At 36.1% G+C, this 23,919-nt stretch overlaps 1 protein-coding gene across 1 annotated transcript in view; it reads left to right on the top strand.

Moving 5' to 3' along the window:
- The window catches only part of LOC127847988 (microtubule-associated protein futsch-like), a 196,489-nt gene extending 175,443 nt beyond the window's left edge, over positions 1 to 21,046 (top strand). The window contains 12 exon segments of the mRNA XM_052380241.1: positions 3,351 to 3,523; positions 4,777 to 4,886; positions 5,685 to 5,854; positions 6,806 to 6,960; positions 7,757 to 8,070; positions 9,589 to 9,728; positions 10,630 to 10,829; positions 12,279 to 12,393; positions 13,132 to 13,253; positions 15,417 to 15,458; positions 18,623 to 18,778; positions 19,827 to 21,046. Coding sequence (XP_052236201.1) covers positions 3,351 to 3,523; positions 4,777 to 4,886; positions 5,685 to 5,854; positions 6,806 to 6,960; positions 7,757 to 8,070; positions 9,589 to 9,728; positions 10,630 to 10,829; positions 12,279 to 12,393; positions 13,132 to 13,253; positions 15,417 to 15,458; positions 18,623 to 18,778; positions 19,827 to 19,913 — 1,784 coding nt within the window. The 3' untranslated portion in view covers positions 19,914 to 21,046.
- Positions 21,047 to 23,919: the final 2,873 nt, after the last annotated feature.

Below are 23,919 nucleotides of genomic sequence, written 5' to 3'. Positions count from 1 at the left end.
CCATATTATCTATAGGTCTTTGTTTATATTCTCAATTTATAAAACGTTGAACATAAGTTCAACAATAACTTCAGCGATACGATAGACAAAAAAAGGTTTCATAATTGCTAAACCCGAATATAACAAACAATTTATAATAATAATACGAATGCAATAGCAGAAGGTTAGTAGAAGGTTAAGCTTGTTTATATTCACAATTCTCAATACATAGACAGTTGGATATGAGTTCATGAATTGCTACAGGCATACTATAGGCAACCTCGAAAATGCTTTTTAATCGCTAAAACCGAAAACAACCTAATATATTATATTAAATATATTTATAACAATAAATGTCTTTTAAAAATGTAGTCGGCTTATACGCTGACTTTGAAATAAAATTAGCAATTTACTTTTCTAAATAATTAAATACAATTAAACAAAAGTGTAACTATTGTGTTGTGTTTTTCACTTGTAAGCTGCATATTCACCGCATGAAATGTGTGTAAGCATTGTCAAACCACACATTAGTGTGAGTAAAATAAAAAATATACTACGGGGGAGCACTTCATATGTGTCCTCATATGCCTTGTTATGAGTATCTTTCTTCACTATCGAAATATATCGTATGTTTATATTTGATTTAAACGCAGTTTTCTTTCGACACATTTAAATCACACGTCAATAGCGCCGTCATGCGAAAATGGGTCTTATGCGTTTCGGCAAGCGTTTGTTAAACCCAATATGTGCTTTTGCGCAGTCAGGCCATAGGCGATGCTGTTCGCTTTAAAATCACTCAATATGTTATGTTTCTCCTTACCAGAAGGAGTAATAGCTAGCTGAGTGGGCTATTTATATGATGGGCGCATATGGAATCAGACCCATTTTCACATGACGAGGGTCATTACAAATCTCATTGCGAATTGAAAATGCCACATCTAAGAATAATGCTTTTTGATACAAAATTGAATTGAAAATAGCAAACTTGTTAATAATGGCAGCCTATCCACACATTAAGGAATGATTTCCAGACGTGCTGACCAAGTACGGCAAACATTGTGGTATGATAATTAAACGATTTTCTCTTATCGTGACACTATACTATTTTGCTAATGATTGTTTTCTCATCTTGGAGGCGAAAGTGAAATTCTGCGAGATGGTTTGTAACGCGTAATTGTAACAGGGCCACAATTTGTGTCGTTTGAGCATACAGAGAGTAGTCTGGAATTCCTTACACTGAACAGTGCTACATCCTTTGAATTGAGCACATACGCAGTGATGTAGCAAAAATTCAGAGGTTGTATCTCGAATCAGCTTATTAAATATTCGAAAATATTCATGCGTGTCTGTTGGCGTTATGTAAAAGTCACTTTAGTAAGATGAAAACTGAAACAGCTACGCCTAAAAGCGCATGAGTGCTCTATACCTTTGTTTATGTTAGCGTTGTTGACACCGTGTGAACTGCTCGGGTAATAAGTAAAGCATAAACAGCAATGTTTATATACTTTTATTCCTCCATATACAAGATACGAAGATTGTTGTATATTTTGAATTGTATATGGTGTCAAAAATCAAAAGTTTTGTACACGGAACTTTCATTATGAATTTATATTCTTGGTGAGATAGTCATTTGATATAAGAAAAAAATATTCCTTTAATATGGTGACTGCAAATTTTCTTCATATTAAGTTATCATTACCATTTTCATCAAACTTTCTATGCTTTCAGAACTTCCAAAAAGCATGTTGTTTTTATTTTGTCTTAGTTATTTCTATGAAATAATAAGGATGATAAAAAGTGCACACAAAACTCGACCCGTGCGCATATGACACACACTTTATAAAGTTGAATGGCGTGTGTTCATTTCAAACTTGCGATTGATTTTCAAAAATGAATTGCGTGTTGAATTATGCAATAGCGAACATCTTCAGTGCCTTCAGCGCTTTGATTCTTTATTTAAAAGTATTGTTTATAGTACAGTTTATTCAGACTTAAAGTAATATCACATACCAATTTATGAAGAAGAATAACAATTGGTGGTACAAAAAAAAATGTTATGAAGATTTTTTTTACAATATACAGTGCAAAAACATCAGTGATTTAAAGTAGTAAACTAATTTCAAAGGCGCTAAGGATATAGAGAATATTAGTTGGATTCGATGGAATATCGACTTTATTTCACGAGTGATCATATAAAATACGCATTTTTTATGATCACGAGTGAATTAAAATCGATATTTCATAAATCCAACAAATTTTCTTTTTATGTCCCCCACCACTCACTATAGTGTAGGACATATTGTTTTTGCCCTGTCTGTTGGCTGGTTGGTTGGTTTGTGTGTTTGTTTGCTGCAACTTTAACATTTTGCCATAATTTTTGCAATATTGAAGATAGCAACTTCATATTTGGCATGCATGTGTATCTCATGGAGCTGCACATTTTGAGTGGTGAAAGGTCAAGGTCATCCTTCAAGGTCAAAGGTCAAATATATATTTTCAAAGCGGGGCAAAAGGGGACATAGTGTTTCTGACAAACACATATCTTGTTATTTTATGCTTTTATTCACCGTTAATTTACATTGTAAAATAGTTTAACTGGATAATTTTGCTGGATTTATGATGTAAATTCGTCGACAATGACGTTATTTCACAGTAAAACAGTGAAAAATATAGATAAAAACAGTGAAATACCAGGGTTTTTTTTCACTAATATTTCTCTATAAACAATCCGAAAGCATAAAATAAATAGAGAATATTTGTTGGATTCAGTGGATTGTCGATTTTAATTCACCAGTGATCATAGAAAATAATTGCGCCACGAGTGAAAATATTTTTTTTCTATGATCACAAGTTGATATTGATATTCCACCGAATCCAACAAATTTTATTTTTATTTTATGCTTTCTTTCACAGTTTATATTCATTGTTAAAGAGTTTAACTAAAGAATTTTGCTGGGATAATGGCGTCATTTTGTCAAAAAATGACATCATTTCAATGAACAGTGAAAATTATCAATAATTTTCACTGATAATTTTCACTGTTTGAAACAGTGAAATTATCAGTTTTAATTCACTGATATTTCTCTATAAACCACCGGAAAACATTAAATAAAATGTTGTACTTTATACTCCTCAAAGATATTAATGATTTTGAGCTTCACTCATGGAAAATGGGTTTAAAGGCTTGTGCGTAAAGTGTTCTCATATTAGCTTTTGAATTCTGCACAGGCTAATTAGGGACCACACTCTTTGCTTTAACTGTATTTTAACTGTATTTTTGCAAAGAAGGTACTTTAAACAAAACATACCATAAAATCGGAAACATTTATCGAAAAATAATAGATGAATTCCATCTTTTTGAAATCTGTCAGAGGAGAATGAGGGTGGTCTACCAAAGAAGTCGGACACTCGCCCGGACTGGGCCCTGTTTGGGAAGGTCAACCAGAACATGGAGACCATCCTATTCCGGGAGAAGTTTGCGGACTGGCCGGATACGTCCCGGCTCATCAAGGTCAAGAGCCAGGAGGAGATCAATGCAGCAAAGGTCAGCAGTTGCTATGCAACAGAGCTTCGTTCTGGAAAAACTGGGCTTAATGCATGTGTGTAAAGTTTTGTCCCAGATTAGCCTTTGCAGTCTGCACAGGCTTATCAGGGACAACACTTTCCGCTTTTATGAATTTTTTATTCATAGGAAGTGCCTTCTTATTAAAAATTCAGACTATGCGGAAAGTGTTGTCAGTGATTAGCCTGTGCATACTGTACAGGCTGATCTGGGATGACACTTTACACACACGCATGATGTCCAGTTATCTCATAATGCTCCTCAATGCTCTGGTTTTCATATGATTGTAAAGGAAGGAATTTTGGCTGCAACCAATTTGGGCAAAAGTATGTCCATTGGTGGGTTTATGTGTAATGTGTTGATGATGGCAAAGGTAGGAACTTTGGCTTTGACCAATATGGGCAAAGGTATGTCCCTTGGTGGAATTACATGAATGTGTAAAGTAGATGATCATAAATTACGTCATTTTGGTTGCGACCATTTTGGGCAATGTTATGGCCCTTGGTGTGTTTTGTAGTCCAATTTAAGATACATCAGTCTGGGCTGATCTTTTGTAAACTCAACTCCTCCTTCACTTCTGGGTTACTCTTGCTCTAACTTTCACAGCTGAAGAGGCTTAAAGTGTAGATGATGGTAATGGTTGGAATTTTCGGAGCAATCAATTTGGCAGAAGTGTTGGCCCTTTGAATGTGTTTCCTTGTTTTAAGAGTGTATAGAGGGTTGAGTGTGAATTTGTCTGTATACTATTTTATGCTAAACCCATTTATAATTCTTTAATATGATGTACACGATTTGTATTGAACACCATTGTATATGTAAATCCGTTTTTCTTTTCTTTTTGATAATAGAAATAATACAGAAAAAATGTTACATTAAGTGTTCTATAAAAGCCTTATGACTACCCAAGTATGTCTAAAAAAATAGTGTACTAATTAATGTTGTTGTGCATGTATTGCCATAAACTTTGTTGAATATTTATGCCCTCCTTCGAAGAAGAGGGGGTATATTGTTTTGCATATGTCGGTCGGTCAACCGTCGGTCCGTCGGTCTGTCTGTCCGTCCACCAATTGGTTTCCGGATGATAACTCTAGAAATGATCATGAAACTTCATAGGTACATTGATCATGACTTGCAGATGACCCCTATTGATTTTCAGGTCACTAGTTAATGCAACAATTGTTTGAACTTGTTATAGTTCTCATTAATATTGATTTTATTTTATTTTTCATTTGCAGTTTGACCTTGCTGACCTGAAAGCGTACGATGCTAAACTGATGGTTACCGTTGACGACAGCCCCGTATCGTTGCTGCTGGAGGGATCACACGTTGGTCGGGGTGAAAAATGGTGGGTTATGGTTTCTGTGGCAACATACTAATAAAAAAAGATGTTTGAGGGGAGGTAATCATGTTCTCGCCAGCTGTCAATCAAATTAACTGATCAAGCTTTTTGAAACAACTTTATTGCAGTCATTTCTTCTGATAAGCAAAAATTTAAACATAATGTTAAATTTGCACGTCACCTGGATTCAAATTGTTAATATTTAGGGGCTCCTGTCAATAAAAGTGTAGGTCAAACATTTTTGACTGTTCCAAACATGAGTTTGTTATGTTTGACCTACACTTTTATTAACAGTGCCCCTAAATATTAACAATTTCATTAATTTGCAGCATAATGTTCAGTGTTTTGTATTTTGAAATATTAAAGTTAGATTGAAGAATTTTTTAGATTTCAAAAGGGGGGCAAGTTTCCAAATCAAGAGTTCATGACCCACAGCAGTATGTTTTTTGTGTGTCAATTTTGGGTCTGTTATTCAGCCAATTCCAAATGACTACCTTAAATAAACAATTAAAACCTATTAAAGGTTTTAAAAAAAAGAAAAATGTAAATAAAATGCAACATTCAGTTTATGTCACTACTCAGCTCTATGGATTGAACGCTTGATATTGAAAACACTTATTTTCAATTTTAAAGTATTTGCCAGATAAAAAATTAAATACACATATTTCCCAAATAGACGCGATTTTCACAATCCAAAGAGTTCTAGTCCCATTTTCTTAATGGTGGAAAAAAATACTGCACAATTTAGAGGTATTTGATGCAGATATATGCGTACAGTAAAATCTTGTGTGGTTGTGTTTCCAGGGAGCAAGACATGGAGGGTTTCATGAAGGAGATCGCCATAGAGACCCTCAAGGTCAGAGTATGGCACGTGCTCGAGTACGACCACTCCGAGATCGAACCTCAGAGCCTGGGACAGTTCCACGAGGGCGACACCTACGTGATACGATGGCAGTACATGATCGTCAACGCTGGTCAGTATTAGGCTTATAGCTGTAGCATGATTTAACACTTTACCTCTTAGATACGTATTTTGACGCATTTGTAGTCCCTTAGAAAGTTATATTTAATTAAAGACATTTCTTACTAAATTCAAGTTTTAAAGGCTTCATTTCTAACCCTGAGTAACTGATGAGCAGCAAACAGCATGAAACCTAAACAGACTTCGAGTGACATGCAGGCTGTTCTGGTTTTATTCTGGTTGCAAAAGCCATTTTCACTTTGCTTTATGGGGGAAAGGGTTCAAGAAATTTCAGTCATTTAACTGTTTTCCATACTGAAATGCGTATTTGTAGTCCATTAGAAAATCAAATAAAATTCAATACCTTTTTTTACTATGTTCCAGTTTTTAAGCTTTCATTTCCATTACACTTTTCGTGTACATGTATTTTAGTTAAGAAGAGATTTCCTTGAAAGAAAAATTTCCAAAAAAGTGGAAAGTATCAACAGTGATTAACCTGTGCAAACTGTCCAGGCTATTTCGGGACGATACTTTCGGCGCAGGCATTTAGTCAAGTTTTTCCATAAGCTCAGACTGATAAAAGAAGCAACTTTTAAAGAAATATTTCAGTCATTCAACGGACCCCCATGGTCATAGCCAGCTCGTCCCCCGTCCGCATCGTGCTTAAACCTTAACGTTGACTCTAAAATCAAAGAGCTTTCACCCACAACTTTGAAACTTAATATGTAGCTGCACTTTGATAAGTTCTACACGCCACAACTATTTTTGGGTCACTAGGTCAAAGGTCAAGGTCACTGTGGCCTTTAAAAAAATTAATAATTAAAAACGGCACCCACAGCCGAGCGTTGGCACACACTATGCGGTGCTCTTGTTAAGTCCCTTTTTCCCATAACAAGCCTCAAATATTTATGTGTCAATACTAAGCACAACAATTATAAAACACATTATGTTTTACCTTTTCTAGGCATGAAGAACCTAAAGGGTGAGGCATCGAGGTTCTCGCAGGCTGGTCGGGAGCGCTGTGCCTACTTCTTCTGGCAGGGCAAGTCGTCGACGATCAATGAGAAGGGGGCGTCTGCCTTGATGACCGTGGAACTGGACGAGGAGAGAGGGCCACAGGTAAAAATAAAAATAAAAATCTAATATGCATCAATGACACCATTCTTATTCTTTATATTTCTGTAATGCAAATCAATCTGTTCTGTGACTTACAGCAATCAAAATTGGTTTACTTTGAAAGCCTGAATTCTTACCTGTTGGGGCCACAGATGAGTCCAGGATTAATGCTTAGAAGATACTTCATTTAAATAAAAAATGCCATAAAAGCGGAAAGTTTTATCCCAGATTAGCCTGTGAGGACTGCACATTCATTAAGCCCAGCTAGTTTTCCCAGTACAAGACTCGTATGTTAGGGCAGTCAGGCAAACTCAGAATGTGATGCCATGGACTAAGAACAAGAAGATCTTGGGTTGGCTTTCAAATCCATTTACATACTTTGATTGGTATTGGTAATGAAATAATTTCTAAGACAATATGCCTCTGATGCAAAATTAGCAGTTATTATGATCTAGCATTAAATGAATTTAATACATGTGAACCATATACCCTGGCAAAGTGAGCCTAGGCTAACTAACATTTGCAATAGTACTGATATACTGGTGAAAGTGGCTTCAAACTTAGCAATAAAAATGCATGTGTTAACTGTTGTCCCAGTTTAGCCTGTACAGTCTGCACATATTAATCAAGGACGAAAATTTCTGCCTAAAGTAGATTTTCTTTGAGGTGAGAATGACTATAAAAGAAATATTCCATAAAAGCAGAATGTGTCATCAATTATAAATCTGGTATAACAATATGCACATGCATCAAACCCAGTTTTTCCAGAACGTTACTAAAATGAACATCTTTTGTTCAGGTTCGTGTTTCGGAGGGGAAGGAGCCGGCTTGTTTCCTGAATCTCTTCAAGGGTCACATGATCATTCACATCGGCAAACGTGAGGAGGAGGAGACCAACACGCAGGGGCCATGGCGCTTCTACTGCCTCCGCAACGAGTACGAGAACGAGATTTGCCTCATCGAGGTTCCGAAGGACATCAGCAACCTTCGCAGCGTGTCCTCCAGTCTGTTCTTGAACGTCGTCACGGGACATCTCACAGTGTGGCACGGTTGCAAGTCGCTGGAGCATACGAGAAAGCTGGCGGTGATTGTGGCGAATAATTTACAAAAGAGGTGAGGTATTAGCACTGGATTTTAGTAAAATGGGATTATTTTAAACCTATTAATTTTAGCTTGATTTTAGCGAAAGCCTAAGGCTTATTGTGTCAGTTTCCTTGGTAGAGCCAGTATAAAGGCATTGAATGATTACCCTTTCCAAATGTTTGCTGCTCATCAGTTTCTAAGGGTTGGAAATAAAGCATTTAAAACTTGAATCTATTAAGAAAGGTCTTAAATGTTATTTGATTTTCTAATGGACTACAGATCTGTTACATATGGTAGAGGTGAAGGGTTGAGGGGTCAATGTCCCATTTTCATGTGGCCTGTGCTACTCACCTGAAAACCATGCATTCTTTGTCCTATTCTTTATATCTTATGAATCTCTTCCCCAGCTGTCCCTTGGAGGTTGGGCTCCACAAAGAAAATTGGCCCCATTCCCAATCCCAAAGTATACACTGTACATTTTCCCAAAAAAACTATGTAGCATAAAATTTCCAATTGAAGGTTCCCCCCCCCCCCCCCCCCCCCCCCCCCCCCCCCCCCCCCCCCCCCCCCAATTTTTTTTTTATGCCCCCGGATTGAAAGATTGGGGGCATATTGTTTTTGGCCTTTCTGTCATTCAATTATTCATTGTGTGTGTCCCATAACTTTTGCAATAACTTTTGCAATATTGAAGATAGCAACTTCATATTTGGCATGCATGTGTAATTCACGGAGCTGCACATTTTGAGTGGTGAAAGGTCAAGGTCATTCTTCAAGGTCAAGATCAAATATATTGCTTCAAAGTGGCGAAATAGGGGGCATTGTGTTTCAGACAAACACATCTCTTGTTATTTCCCACCATAGGCGGAGGGATATTGTTTTGGCGTTGTCTGTCCGTCCGTCTTTCCGTCCGTCCGGCACTTTTGTGTTCGGAGCAATATCTTGGAAGTGCTTTGGCGGATTTCAATGAAACTTGGTACGAGTATATATATGGATAAGAGGATGATGCATGCCTAATGGCATTGTACACCATCTGTAAATAACAGAGTTATGGCCCTTTGTATCTTGGAAAAATGCTTTTTTGTGTCCGGAGCCATATCTTGGAAGTGCTTTGGGGGATTTCATTGAAACTTGGTATGAGTATATATATGGATAAGAGGATGATGCACACCAAATGGCATTGTACACCATTGGATAATAAATGAGTTATGGCCCTTTGTATCTTGAAAAAATGCTTTTTTGAGTGTCAAATATAACACTTTTGTGTCCAGAAGCATATTGGTGGGGGATATCAATTCACCAAATTTGCTTGTTTTATTATATTTTTTTATAAATTTTAAGAATTTGTTCATTTTCCTAACCAGCTCTTTTAAGTTGAACCGAAGGAAATATAATACCAAAAACATATTTATTCTCAATTTTAACTATTTGTTACCAAAAAAGCAACACTTGCAAGTTCCCAATTTTAGTGAAAACGTCATGATTGTCCCAAACCAAAGTGCCTTAGTCCCATTTCCAAATAGACACACTGATTATTAATTGTTTCTCCAGGTGTCCCTTGGAGGTTGGGCTCCACAAAGGCGTGAAGATTTCAGTGTCCGAGGTGGAGGAGGGTCAGGAGAGGGCAGACTTCTGGCGTATGATGAATGTTCATGTTGGGGACCGCTCCAAATACCACTGTCTTGTAAATAGTAAGTACAAATGAGCATGACTCAGGAGCTTAATTAATAAGCGTAGTGTCCGCACCAGCTAATCCATGACAACACTTTTTGCTTGTATGGACTTTTTTTTGTTTGAGGAAGTCTTTTCTAAACGAAATTGCAGTCTAAACAAAATTGCAGGGAAAGTGTCGTCCCTGATAAGCCTGTGAATACAGTACAGGCTAATCTGGGACCACACTTTACGCTCTTGAGTAAAGCCCAGTTTTGTCAGAGCTGACCAGTAAGTAAGATCGAGACCAACGTGTTGCTGTTTGAACTGCAGTAAAGCAATCAGTATGTTTTATTGAAATTGCCACTGAGAAGGCAACTTTCCCTATCAGAAAAAAGCCTGCGCAAAATACTGACCTTTGACCTCATGCTCTGAAGGTGAAGTCCTTTACAAGGGAATTTGTGTAGGATGTCGATGTATAAAATGTTCTTAATACTGCCTTGCCATCCAAGGTAGTTAATCAGCAACAAAGTTATGGGTCTCCATGGAACCTGGCGGTCTAAAGTTTGATCCCCATCAACTGGAGGGATTTAGTATGCTGGGTTTTATTCTCCAACCTCCCATTACTGTCTCAAATATTAAAAAAAAATTCAAATATGGTGCTGCCCATTGCACTGTTTGAATTTATTACTCTATTAAAATAAATAAGAAGCTAACCCATACAGGGGCATTTTACAGTAAAAATGTGATCAATGTCTGGTTTGATGTAAATAAATGTGTGAAAAACTGCATGTGTTTATCATTGTTTGATGTTTTTATCCTTTTGCAATTTATGTGCTATGGATTGTTTTTATCATGGACAGCTTTGACAAGTTTATCTAAGCATTTTACATAAAATGTAATTTAAAACTAACATAATATCTGTGTTTCCCTTTCACACAGACCCAGAGTCTTTCAACCACACTTTGCGCCTGTTCTGCATGTCAAGCGTGTCAGGCGTCTTTGAGGCGCACGAGGTCGTCAACCCGTCGCGCGCACCGGATCTCCCAACCAAGTTTCCCGTGCTTCAGACAGACCTCTACAAACCCCAGCAGCCTGCGCTGTTCCTTGTTGACAACGGGCATGAGGTGTTCTTGTGGCAGGTAGGGTAACAAAATCCAGGGACAGGGGTGGCGAAATCAAATGTCCGAGTTGCCCGAGTCGTACATTTGCTTGTCTGGGCAACTGAGTTTTTTTCAATTAAGTTGTCCGTGGACAACCAGTCGGGTCGAGGAATACAAAAAATACATTGTATTAAAGCCGTTATTAAGATTTACAAAACCGGATGTTGACACGCGATAACATTGTCAGTGCTATTTGCGGATCAGTCAAGCTCAAATACGGGCACTCTCCTGCGCAGTGATCTCCCTTATTCTATAAGTGACCGGGAGCATGCCTCATTTTCAACATTTGGCCAGACTGTTAGACAGTGTACAGGCTAGATTGCTCGTTCATTTCGTACCTAAATATTGAAAGTTCGACTTAAATTTTAAAATGCATTAATAATACCAAATGTTCGCTAAATTCTAGCATCATTTTTATGTCCCCCGCTATAGTAACTTTTGCAATATTGAAGATAGCAACTTGATATTTGGCATGCTCATGGAGCTGCACATTTTGAGTGGTGAAAGGTCAAGGTCATCCTTCAAGGTCAAATATATAGGTCAAAATTGCTCATGTAATGTCACTTCTGCAATATTGAAGCTAACAATTTTATATTTGACATGCATGTGTATCTCATGGAATTGCACATTTTGAGTGATGAAGGGTCAAGGTCAAGGTCATCCTCCAAGGTCAAACGTCATATACGGGGACATAGTGTTTCACAAACACATCTTGTTTTCTCATGTTTTAATTCATAAAAATTTGAGCATAGCCGGATAGTTACGTTGCATATGGCAATGGTTGTCATTAAAATTCGTAAGTGTTTGTCGGATTACACATTTGCTTATGCTCATTTGAGAATAAACAAAACGTTTACAGTTGTGTGTAATTAATTCAGGAGTCTTTGTTAAAACGCTTAAAGTGATGAAAAAATGTTTTGACAATGTTACGCATGAAGTGCACAATTTCAACAATGATTACACCGTTGCCATCATCAGTTCTAAGTAACTAGCCACGATTTTATCGTGGAGGTGTACACCTTAGGATCTGATTATAATGGTACACGTGTAGGTTAAAAAAAAAATGCGTTTATAATTTATAACAACATTAACGGACAAGTGTAGTTCAGCAGCGGACAAGTTAAATTTTCTAAATGGTTGTCCATGGACAAGTATAGTTTTTTTAGATTTCCCCACCCCTGAGGGAGCGACTTTGTTAATAAATGTAATGATTTCATAACAAAGAGCACATTAAGTTTGCGTTTTTCAATGGACGCATCCTAATGTTTGTTACTTTTTGATAACTTCCTTTCAACAAAAGCCAGGAAGGAGTTTAAATTTTTCATGATGGAATCGTTACTTCTGTTATAACGATTGCTATCATTGACTATTTGCAATTGTTTTGAGCAATCATGCCCTAGTACAAGTAATTAAATTTCTGTTCTGTAGGGTTGGTGGCCGGAAGGTGATGAGGATGTCGAGAATGTTCACACAGGGTCAGCGCAGACGCGATTCTCAGTGGACCGGAAATGTGCCATGGAAACCACGCTAGAATATTGCCAAGGTACTGCGCAATTTTTGTACCGGTAACAGTTGTCTTTTCTAGGGTCGTTCATTTTTTTTGTCCGCTAAGCAAAAATGATGAAAATATTGCCAAGGAGAGTAAAATTTCAATTTGTTGACTAATTATGTGTTTTAAAAAATCAAAGCCATATTTCATTTTTAATCGATATCAACTTAAATGAAATTCTATCTTTACTTCAATTGTCAGTTGAGTCATTTTAACTTAAAAACATACACAACTTTTTCATAAATTTAACAATATAAAAGGCAGTTGTTTTCAGGAGCAAAACCTTTTAGTTTCAATAAAATAATAAGTTATAGGACCTAGACAACCTATAAACCAAGTATTCCAATTATCTGTTCTAGTCTGGTGAACATTAAATAAATGCATGGAAACTGTTTAAAACAATGTGTATGTCTTCATGTGCCAAACAGTTTAAGCAATCAAAGTCTCGTTTCACATTTGAAGCTATTACATATAGCCTCAATCTGAGAAATAAGTGCTTAATGCATATGCATAAACTATCATTCCCCCTAATCGTAATGTTTTGATTTGAAAGACTTTCTTTGAACAAAAAAATACTTTAAAAACAGAACATGTAGTCTCTGATTATCCTGTACGGACTGCAAAGGCTAATCTCAGACGACACTTTACACACATGCATTAAGCCCCGTTTTCCCAGACTGCAGTTCATTTACATTCATGTTAAGGTAATACATTGTTAATTTTTTCTTGTAGAAATCAACAAGGAGTCTCCGCCGCCAGCCTATCTTGTCTTCGCAGGACTTGAACCATTGTCTTTCACAAACTTGTTCCCATTCTGGACCGTCGAGGAAAATGTTCGTGATATCAATATACGGGTAAGCCTTTCTACTTCTAATGTCTGTCACTGTCAGTTGTCAAAGTTCTGTTTTACATTTTTGTAGTTTTTTGTGTGTGTTCCAGTGTCTGTTTTAGTCAGTTGATCGTCAAGATCAATTATTTTATCATTTGCTTTTATCTCCCCAGTCTACTTTCTGTCCTAGTTGGCCTACCTTTAAGATCAATTATTTTATCATTTGCTTTTATCGCCTCAGTCTTCTTTCTGTCCTAGTTGATCACCTTTAAGATCAATTATTTGTCATGATCCACTGCTTTCATTTCCTGTCATGATCCACTGCTTTCATTTCCTGTCATGCTCCATTGTCTGCCATTGCCCATTATTTATTTTAGCTCAATTGCATTAAATGTGTGTTGTTTAATGAGATGTTTTTGTGTCCATATCCTGGGTAGAACTAGTACTTGGTGTCTATTGGAGAGATCTTACGAGTGCTCCCTATATATAGTGGTGATCCAGCTGGGTAGAACTAGAACTTGTTGTCTATTGGAGAGATCTTACGAGTGCTCCCTATATATAGTGGTGATCCAGCTGGGTAGAACTAGTACTTGGTGTCTATTGGAGAGATCTTACGAGTGCTCCCTATATATAGTGGTGATCCAGCTGGGTAGAACTAGTACTTGGTGTCTATTGGAGAGATCTTACGAGTGCTCCCTATATATAGTGGTGATCCAGCTGGGTAGAACTAGTACTTGGTATCTATTGGAGAGATCTAAAGAGTGCTCCTTATGTATAGTGGTGATCCAACTGGGTAGAACTAATACTTGGTATCTATTGGAGAGATCTAAAGATTGCTACCTATGTACAGTGGTGATCCAACTGGTTAGCTCCCAGTTGCAAGACGGACACCATATCCACTACATCTCGGCAAGCCTCATTTGTCATGGTAGTTTTTCTGTCAAAATGATAGATTTCTCTATTAGGAGTTATTTTAACATTATAAGATGCAACCCAAACTTACATGAAATGTTCCTTATCATAAGAAGTTGTGCATGTGCCTTTCTGTATCATCCTACATCAAACCAAACAAAAGTAATGCCCCCTTTTATATTTAGAATTTCTATAACATCGGAACTTGCTTTGCAATAGAACTTGTGGCACTGCAGTGTTCTATTTGATACTACTTTGGTAATTTGCAATTTATTATTTACCTTTGAACTCTAAGCTTCGCGTTTTGATGCATTTGTAGTCCCTCAAATTAAATAATGATCTTTCTTACTAGATTCAAGTTTAAAAGGCTTCATGTCCATAACCTAGGTACTGAGCAGCAAACAGCATAAAACTGGAAGAGACTGCGAGTAGTTGCAGTCTGTTCTGGTTTAATGCTGTCGCATTGGACCTGGAAAAAGTTAAGGGGAAGGGCTTTCTCTCAGTTTAATTTGTTTCCTTTGTTTGGTGTTATTATCCCCCGCCATAGGTGGAGGGATATTGTTTTGGCGTTGTCATTCTGTCTTTCTGTCCGTCCAGCACTGTTGTGTCCGGAGCTATATCTTGGAAGTGCTTTGGCGGATTTCAATGAAACTTTGTATGAGTATATATATGGATAAGAGGATGATGCACGCCAATTGGCATTGTACACCATCTGTTTATAAGAGAGTTATGGCCCTTTGTATCTTTAAAAAATGCTTTTTTGTGTCCGGAGCCATATTTTCAAAGTGCTTTGGCGGATTTCATGGGAACTTTGTATGAGTATATATATATATATATATATATGGATAAGAGGATGATGCACGCCAAATGCCATTGTACACCATTGGATAATAACGGAGTCACGGCACTTTGTATCTTGAAAAAATGCTTTTTGTATGTGTCCGGAACCATATCTTGGAAGTGCTTTGACGGATTTCATTGAAACTTGGTATGAGTATATATATATGGATGGATAAGAGGATGATGCACACCAAATGGCATTGTACACCATTGGATAATAAAGGAGTTATGGCTCTTTGTATTTTAAAAAAATGCTTTTGTTGTGTGTCCGGAGCCATACCGTGGAAGTGCTTTGACGGATTTCATTGAAACTTGGTATGAGTATATAAATGGATAAGAGGATGATGCACGTTGGCGTTGTCCATCCATCCAGAAATATTTGTGTCCAAAAGTATATTGGCGGGGGATATCAATTCAACGAATTTGCTTGTTTTAGCTGGCGATGGACAAGGATATTGGAGTGCAGATTAAACATCAGGTCTTTTCTGAATGTTGTATTATAGTTGAACATGGGAATAACATTTAGATGTATGACACGTAAAGCTACTTAACACACATTGTATTTGTTGGTAAGAGAAATATGTAGGTACTAAAACACTAGAATTCAATCTAGAGATTGATGGGGCCATTATAAAGAGCGTTGACTGTTGTTTGTATCTATGAAATTAATTTATGGTATGATTATTTTAAATAAATTTCTGAACTTCAAATTAATGTTAGCATATCTTTTTAACCAATTTTTAGCTCACCTGTCACAAAGTGACATGGTGAGCTTATGTGACCATGTGATGTCCGGCGTCCCTTGTGTGTGCGTGCGTCCGTCCGTCAACAATTTGTTTGTGTAGACAGTAGAGGTCACAGTTTCCATCCAATCTTTATGAAATTTGGTCAGACTGTTCAAAAACTAGGTCACTAGGTCAAAAACTAGGTCAAATAATAGAAAAAACCTTGTGTAGACAATAGAGGTCGCAGTTTACATCCAATCTTTATGAAACTTGGTCAGAATTTTTATTTTGATGAAATCTGGGTTGGGATTGTATTTGGGTCATCTGGGGTCAAAAACTAGGTCACTAGGTCAAAAACTAGGTCAAATAATAGAAAAACCTTGTGTAGACAGTAGAGGTCACAGTTTTCATCCAATCTTTATTGAATTTGGTCAGAATGTTTATTTTGATGAAATCTGGGTTGGGATTGTATTTGGGTTATCCGGGGTCAAAAACAAGGTCACTAGGTCAAAAACTAGGTCAAATAATAGAAAAACTTTGTGTAGACAATAGAGGTTGCAGTTTTCATCCAATCTTTATGAAATTTGGTCAGAATGTTTATCTTGATGAAATCTGGGTTGTGATTGTATTTGGGTCATCTGGGGTAAAAAACTAGGTCACTAGGTCAAAAACTAGGTCACTAGGTCAAAAACTAGGTCACTAGGTCAAAAACTAGGTCACTAGGTCAAATAATAGAAAAACCTTGTATAGACAATAAAGGTCACAGTTTTCATCCAATCTTTATGAAATTTGGTCAGAATGTTTATCTTGATGAAATCTGGGTTGGGAATGTATTTGGTTCATCTGGGGTCAAAAACTAGGTCACTAGGTCAAATAATAGAACAACCTTGTGTAGACAATAGAGGTCACAGTTTTTATCCAATCTTTATAAAATTTGATCAGAATGTTTATCTTGATGACATCTGGGTTGGGATTGTATTTGGGTCACTTGGAGTCAAAAACTAGGTCACTAGGTCAAATTATAGAAAAACATTGTGTAGACAATAGAGGTCACAGTTTTCATCCAATCTTTATGAAATTTGGTCAGAATGTTTATCTTGATGAAATCTGGGTTGGGATTGTATTTGGTTAGTCAGGTGAACGATTCAGGGCCATCATGGCCCTCTTGTTTATTTTATTTCAGTTTTCAAATACCATTGTTTTATTGTTTTCTCTTGCTATTATAGGGTAGAAATATTTTTCCAGCTTTTTATTAACTTAACAAATCAGAGTTTTATTGCCTCATTTATTTTGCCTGATTACAATTTTTCAGTAGTTGCATGCACAACTGCATAGAAAGTTTTGCTATACAATTACCTGTTTAACTTGGAGACAGTGCCGACGCAAATAATTCTTCATAAACAAGCCATGTTAAGTAAACTCATGAATTATCAATAAACCATGGCCAATGTTATTTGATGACTAAATATAAATTGAGAGGTGATTAGAAGCTTTATTAATGAACGTATTTGCTTGCATGCTGTTAAGGGCAGCTTTTGGTGGTAAATTTAACATATTTGTATTAACATGTGCATGCCATTGTAAAATCAAGAATGGATGATTCAGATGAATGGTAGCATATTTTGAATTTTTATAAAGATTGAAAAGAAATACTGTCATTTCAAGATCATGAATGGAAATTAAGATCAGTGGTAATGCATTTAAAATTTTAAAATACATTAAAAACAAATATCGAAGCTCATTTGATTTCAAATATTGTGTTCTTTTTTGTTATGGTTAAGATTAAACAGTTTTCTAGGTAGGGGATGAGGTTCATTTACAGAATTGTCACATTTAAAGTGATTTACAGTGGTAATGCAGATTGATTTGAATTTAGATACCATTTAAATGATCATCGGGTCATTTGATGTACACATTGACATCTTATGATCTATTTCATTGTCTAATTGTCCAGGATTCTCAAAAAGTAACTAATGTTTACACAGTCATTGAAATGAGCAGTTAGGTCAAGCTAGGTTCCAATCTTATGTTATTACTTGACAGTACAATTATTTTTCCAGCCTGTATTGATGAAATTGAGAAAGCGAAGTAAAAAGTACAATTGCATAGCAGATTCTATTGTTTATAATTGCTTAATAAGTGCATATATGGCACATACAACTCCTTTTTTGTAGCAATCATAATGGGAAATGCTGATATGCCCCTCTGGGTAAATTTGATGCATGTGCGAAAGTGTTGTCCATGATTATACCCCCACAAACAAAGTTTAGGGGTATATAGGAGTGAGCTCGTCTGTCTGTCGGTTGGTCCGTTTAAAGTGTTCGCTCTCTAATTCAAGTTGTTTTCATCCGTTCTTCACCAAACTTGGTCAGATGTTGTATCCAGATGATTTCTAGGCCAAGTTAGAACATGGGTCATGGAAGGTCAAAAACTAGGTCACAGGGTCACTTAGTGCATTTTAAACATTGAGCATGGTGTCCATTGTTTTTTGTGAAGACAACATGCAAAATATTCGTCACGTCTGTGACAAAGCTCTCATTAGCCTTAACAGTAAGCACAAGCTAATCAGGGAGGACATTTTCAGCTTTTATGGATTTTTTGGTTTAAATTTAGTCTCTTTTTAGAGAAAAGCGGACTGCACAGGTTTATTTTGCATCAAGGCCTGATTTTCAAGATCACCGTTCATATTGATACCTTGTGGGTTTTCATGGCTAATCAGGGAAAACACTTTCTGCCTAGACTGGATTTTCGCTAAGAAGAGACTTCCCTTAATTGGAAAATATAGTTAAAGCAGAAAGTATAGTCCCCGATAAACTGAGCAGACTACACAGGATTATCTGGGACAACACTTTCCAATCATGCATTAAGCCCTATTTTCCCATAATGCCACTCCTATTAATTGGTTGTGGGTTTTCAGGACGGGAGAATGGAGGGGGAGCTGCTGAAGGTACAGGACGAGCTCAAGAAGTTGACAAAGACTCGCTACACGCTCCAGGAACTGTTAGACACCCCACTACCTGAAGGTGTTGATCCACTTAAACTGGAGTCGTATCTCTCGGATGAAGAATTTGAGGTAATTCATGGTTGTTCTACATATCTCTCTGATTAAGAATTTGGAGGCAAGTTGTGGTTTTAAGAGGAAATTATAATACAAGTGTTATTCATTGATCATGTATAAATAAAATAAAAGTCGACTTATTAATAAATGAATGTTGATCAGACAGCCATAATAATTTATTTTTTTGGTAAAACCATATCATTTATTAAATGATAACATTATTATGTGATTTCAGTGTTGTGTTTAAGGATCACTGAATTTAAAACAAAGGTTCTGTTAAAGCAAAATTGGTTTTAATATTTATTTAAAAAAAACAACACTGTTGTGTGAAGTTCATAGCAACATCTGTGATTTAGCTCAAGCGTTCATGTCATTATATGATGTCGTACTCTAAATACATTTTGTTCTCAAGAAATACTCCTTCAGAGAATATTTAGGAAATTATTTAAAGCAAATTTGAATGGACCGTCAACCACGAATGACAAAAAAGAACAGTTCTAAAATATCGTATTTTTTTACAATTATTAGTTTTTATTGATAAAAATATCAAGACTGGTATATTAAATTACTTGAAAAAAGTTAATAAGTTTTCATATTTTCAGTATATTCGGTAATAAATTTTACTGGGTACAGGTACCAGGTAACTACCAGTTAACTATAAATAATGCAAGTAGATTGATCATGATCGTCACGTGGTAAACCAAGGAATTCAAATTGTGCATGCGTAGTGAATTGTATGTATTTCATATATAAAATGATCAATCTACTTGCATTATTTATAGTGTGTCAATCGTTATGTCACCTATTTTCGCGATGTACTTTCGATTTCAAATCGTGTAATTTAATTACCGAATATACTGAAAATATGAACTTTTTTCAAGTAATGTAATATACTAGTCGTGATATTTTAAACAATATAAACAGTAAAATTTATTCGTCATTCGTGGTTGACAGTCCCTTTAAATTCCGTTTTACTAGGGCGAGGCTCCATGCATTGATTGGAATTGGTCTCCATAGGTTGATGGGCTAAGGATATATCTCATTGGTCTTCTCAATATTTCAGCAAGTTTTGGAGATGACAAGGGAAGAATTCTACGCAATGCCTGCCTGGAAACAGTCCAAACTGAAGCAACAAGCCTGTCTCTTTTGAGTTCCCATAGCAACGATATAGTTTCCATGGAAATGATGTGCTCTTAAAACACACTAGCACAGTGTACTTTAAAACAGCAAATTATGTTATGAGCTATGTAATAAACAATAGTATGGCTTGTATTGAAGCATTTCACTTCACAAACAACAGATTGTAGTTTCTTTAATTTCATTTTTTAAATTAAACAAGGATCTTCTTTAGCAACAAGAAATCTTTTTTTCCATAACTGCCATGTATCATAAGTATAAATACAAGATCTGCCTTCTAGTAGCTTCTAGTCTTTCATTGTTACACTTGATTAGGATTTTTTTCACTAAACTGCCTGTACACAACTCTTGCATACTTAAAATATTACCATAGTTTATCATACTTTGTTTATGTAACATGTAAAATGTTGATTGAACCTTTCGCCAGTCGTTTCCGGTAAATTGTAGTGTTGTTTCTTTGAAGATTGTTGTTAGATGGTCAGCATGCTGTTAAGATTTATTCATCAGTTTGCCCATTAAGAAAAATACTTTAGTAGTGTCAAGTGAAAGATTCAAGTTCATCATTTTTCAAGTGAAACATGTAAGTTTAATCTTTGTATTTTGTTGATGTTATCAGGTCAGTACTGAGTATGGTATTCTAATAAATAAAAAAATGCAAATAAATAGTATCAAGACAAAACAATCACAAAACAAAATCGTTAGGAATTTTATCAAATAAAGGGATATTATTTAACAATACAATTTTGAAATGACTTACAAATCTTCAAAAGTAGTTAATTGTGTGTTTGTTAATGTGCTAAATGTATCCTGATTTATTTATTGTGAGTGTTTTTTTGTATATATCTCTGTAATATGTTAGCAACTATTTATTATTTATATTTTTATCTTGTATATATTTTTATTGCCAATGTTAAAAAAACTAAAGTTCAAAATACTGTTAGGGAATTTACATTAATCTCATCTTACATTGATATCATGTAAGTTAAGACAAACATTTAATGTAGGTGTATTGAATTGTTCTGCATGTTTTGTTATAGTAGTTGTGATGTTTTTGTGATCAGCATATAGAAGTTTGTTGAGCTACATTTTCAAGCTTTTAAGAGCCAGCCATTTTACAAAAACCAGTATAGGATTGATAAATGTGTAAATGTGGTGAAATCCAAAGCGACTCGATTACATTAAAATGATTGTTTTTTTCTTGTGTTCATTGTGATATTGCTTGCTTTCTTATTTATACCTTTAAAACTGTGCGCCCAGTGGTTTAAAAACTGGGCTTTAAATAATTAATAGTTAACATCACTGTTATAGCTAGTGTTGTTCATATTTTGTGAATTGTATAAATCAAGAGACTGAACATAGGATAGCTTTTAAAAATATTCACTGTTAAAGTTTGAATGACGTTTTTGTTTGTCAATAGTTTGTACATACATTGTAGATACGCTAATTTGTAATGAATACGCATGTACAGTTGATATTATATATTGGCTGAAAAATTGTCAACTTGACTCTGGAGTGTGCTCAAATAGGAATGTGTAAATTAGCAGTTGAATTCCTGAACTGTCACTTCAACATTTGTCAGGTTTTCAATTTTAAATTGAGCCATCATGCACCTTAACTTGCTACATGAATCTTCCATGAAATAAAAAACTGATTAAAACTGAATGCCTGCTTATTGTTTTTTGTTATATACAAATGGACTTTATTCTGAAAAATAAAAAAAGCCCCATTGTGCTGTCACAAAACAGATCCGTATGTGTAATTAGCTCACCTGTCACGAAGTGACATGGTGAGCTTATGTGACCGTGTGATGTCCGGCGTCCGTTGTGTTTGCGTGCGTGTGTGCGTGCGTCCGTCAACAATTTGTTTGTGTAGACAGTAGAGGTCACAGTTTTCATCCAATCTTTATGAAATTTGGTCAGAATGTTTATCTTGATGAAATCTGGGTTGGGATTGTACTTGGGTCATCTGGGGTCAAAAACTAGGTCACTAGGTCAAATAATAGAAAAACCTTGTGTAGACAATAGAGGTCACAGTTTTCATCCAATCTTTATGAAATTTGGTCAGAATGTTTATCTTGATGAAATCTGGGTTGGGTTGTATTTAGGTCATCTGGGGTCAAAGTCTAGGTCACTAGGTCAAATAATAGAAAAACCTTGTGTAGACAAAAGAGGTTACAGTTTTCATGAGATGTTTATGAAATTTGGTCAGAATGTTTATCTTAATAATATCTGATTTGGGATCGTATATGGGTCATCTGGGGTCAAAAATTAGGTCACCGGGCCAATTCTAGTAAAACCTTGTGTAGATGAAAGAGGTCACAGTTTTCATCATGTCTTAATTAAATATTGTCAGAATGTATTAATTAATGAAATCTGGCTTGGGATTGTATATGGGTCTGATAGAATTTAAGTTGATGTAGCAAGGTTAGTCAGGTGAGCGATTCAGGGCCATCATGGCCCTCTTGTTTATTTATGCTCCAGTCCATTAATTAGGGTGTGGGGCGGTTATATTTGAATAATCATTTTTTTATGCCCTCGGATCAAATGATTGGGTCACGAACTTTAACCTTGTTTAACCTTTTGCAATAACTTTTGTAATATTGAAGATAGCAACTTGATATTTGGCATGCATGTGTATCTCATGGAGCTGCACATTTTGAGTGGTGAAAGGTCAAGGTCATCCTTCAAGGTCAAAGGTTAAAAAAAATCAAAGCGGCGCAGTAGGCGCATTGTGTTTCTGCCAAACACATCTCTTGTTCTGTTTGACACTACATCAATAGTGTATTTGGACTGCACATTGGGATTTTTGTGTGACTATAATTGTTCAATAGATAATTGCATGGTTGGCGACTTTTTCTTAGATGTTAAATGATGCTTGCCAAGCCTTTTCACACACCATACTGGACAAGTCTGATATCAATTGATAGCAAAAGTCACCGACCTTGTATTATTTATCGCGCCACATTTTTCCATTGTTGTGTTTAAAGAACTAGACCCTAAACCAGGAAAACAAAACAAATTGCAAATATTTAGCCGTTACAATACAGGACTATATGCAAATGAGACAGCCTTATGACGTCATGATGGATGGATGTGTCATGAACATTTCACACACGAAATAGTTCTAGATAAAATAATGAATTTTAACATTATCCCACACGTCTGACCAATAAGCAAACAAAGCGAGAAAGTATCAATTGTCGTGAGATAATACAATAAGTACATGATTGAAGCAACTTACACATGCAGACTGTAGTCATATAAAGAAGCAAAGCAAACTTTGAAAATCAAAAACCTTTATTAAGAAATGTATCAAAGTATGACGGACATAATATCAGTATAGTATTTTCTCTTTGAATTCAAACCTTCTTTTTACACAGATTAACCATCACTATTGTCAGCAACTCCGACATTAGATTGGGCTTGAACATTTTCTCTTCAATAACCGTTTTCCGGAGGTTTTTACGTAACGCTTTCAGATAATGAGCTGATGTTTGGTATGTTAGTTTACCTTCATGGCCTGCCTATGAAGTGTGAAATGCGTTCCGGTCCATTAATTTTTGGCGAAGTTATGGGCTTAGACTTATTTTTTCTCTATAATAACCGTTTTCCAGAGGTTTTTACGCAACTCTTCCAGATATTGAGCTGATATTGTAGGCCCACGGTAGGGTGGCATATTGCAGGCGGACTGTTCATCTGTTCTTCCGACATTTTTTTTCCAACATTATTTGTTTTTCACGTACCATTAACGTCAGCAATTTTCAGAACAACTACCTCCTGGATCAGTTGCTTCCATTCACTGCTTCTCTTTCCTTGGGCAAGCAACAGACGTGTTTCATCAACCATCGATAGGCTTATCCCCTTATTTATCAGGGACAATAAAACGCATCTGTTCTTTTGTATGAAGGGAAAGTGTACTGTGGGCCTTTTCATGATAGTACAATTTGCAGTAGACCCATTATTAAAAAACAAAATGCTATTTCGACAGCCAGCTTGGGGGCCGGGCCCCAAGGCCCTTGG

Source organism: Dreissena polymorpha, chromosome 10 (genome assembly GCF_020536995.1).
Source record: "Dreissena polymorpha isolate Duluth1 chromosome 10, UMN_Dpol_1.0, whole genome shotgun sequence".
NCBI lineage: Eukaryota > Metazoa > Mollusca > Bivalvia > Myida > Dreissenidae > Dreissena > Dreissena polymorpha.
Note: the sequence above shows the minus strand (reverse complement) of the source record. Positions and strands in the feature narration are given on the sequence as shown.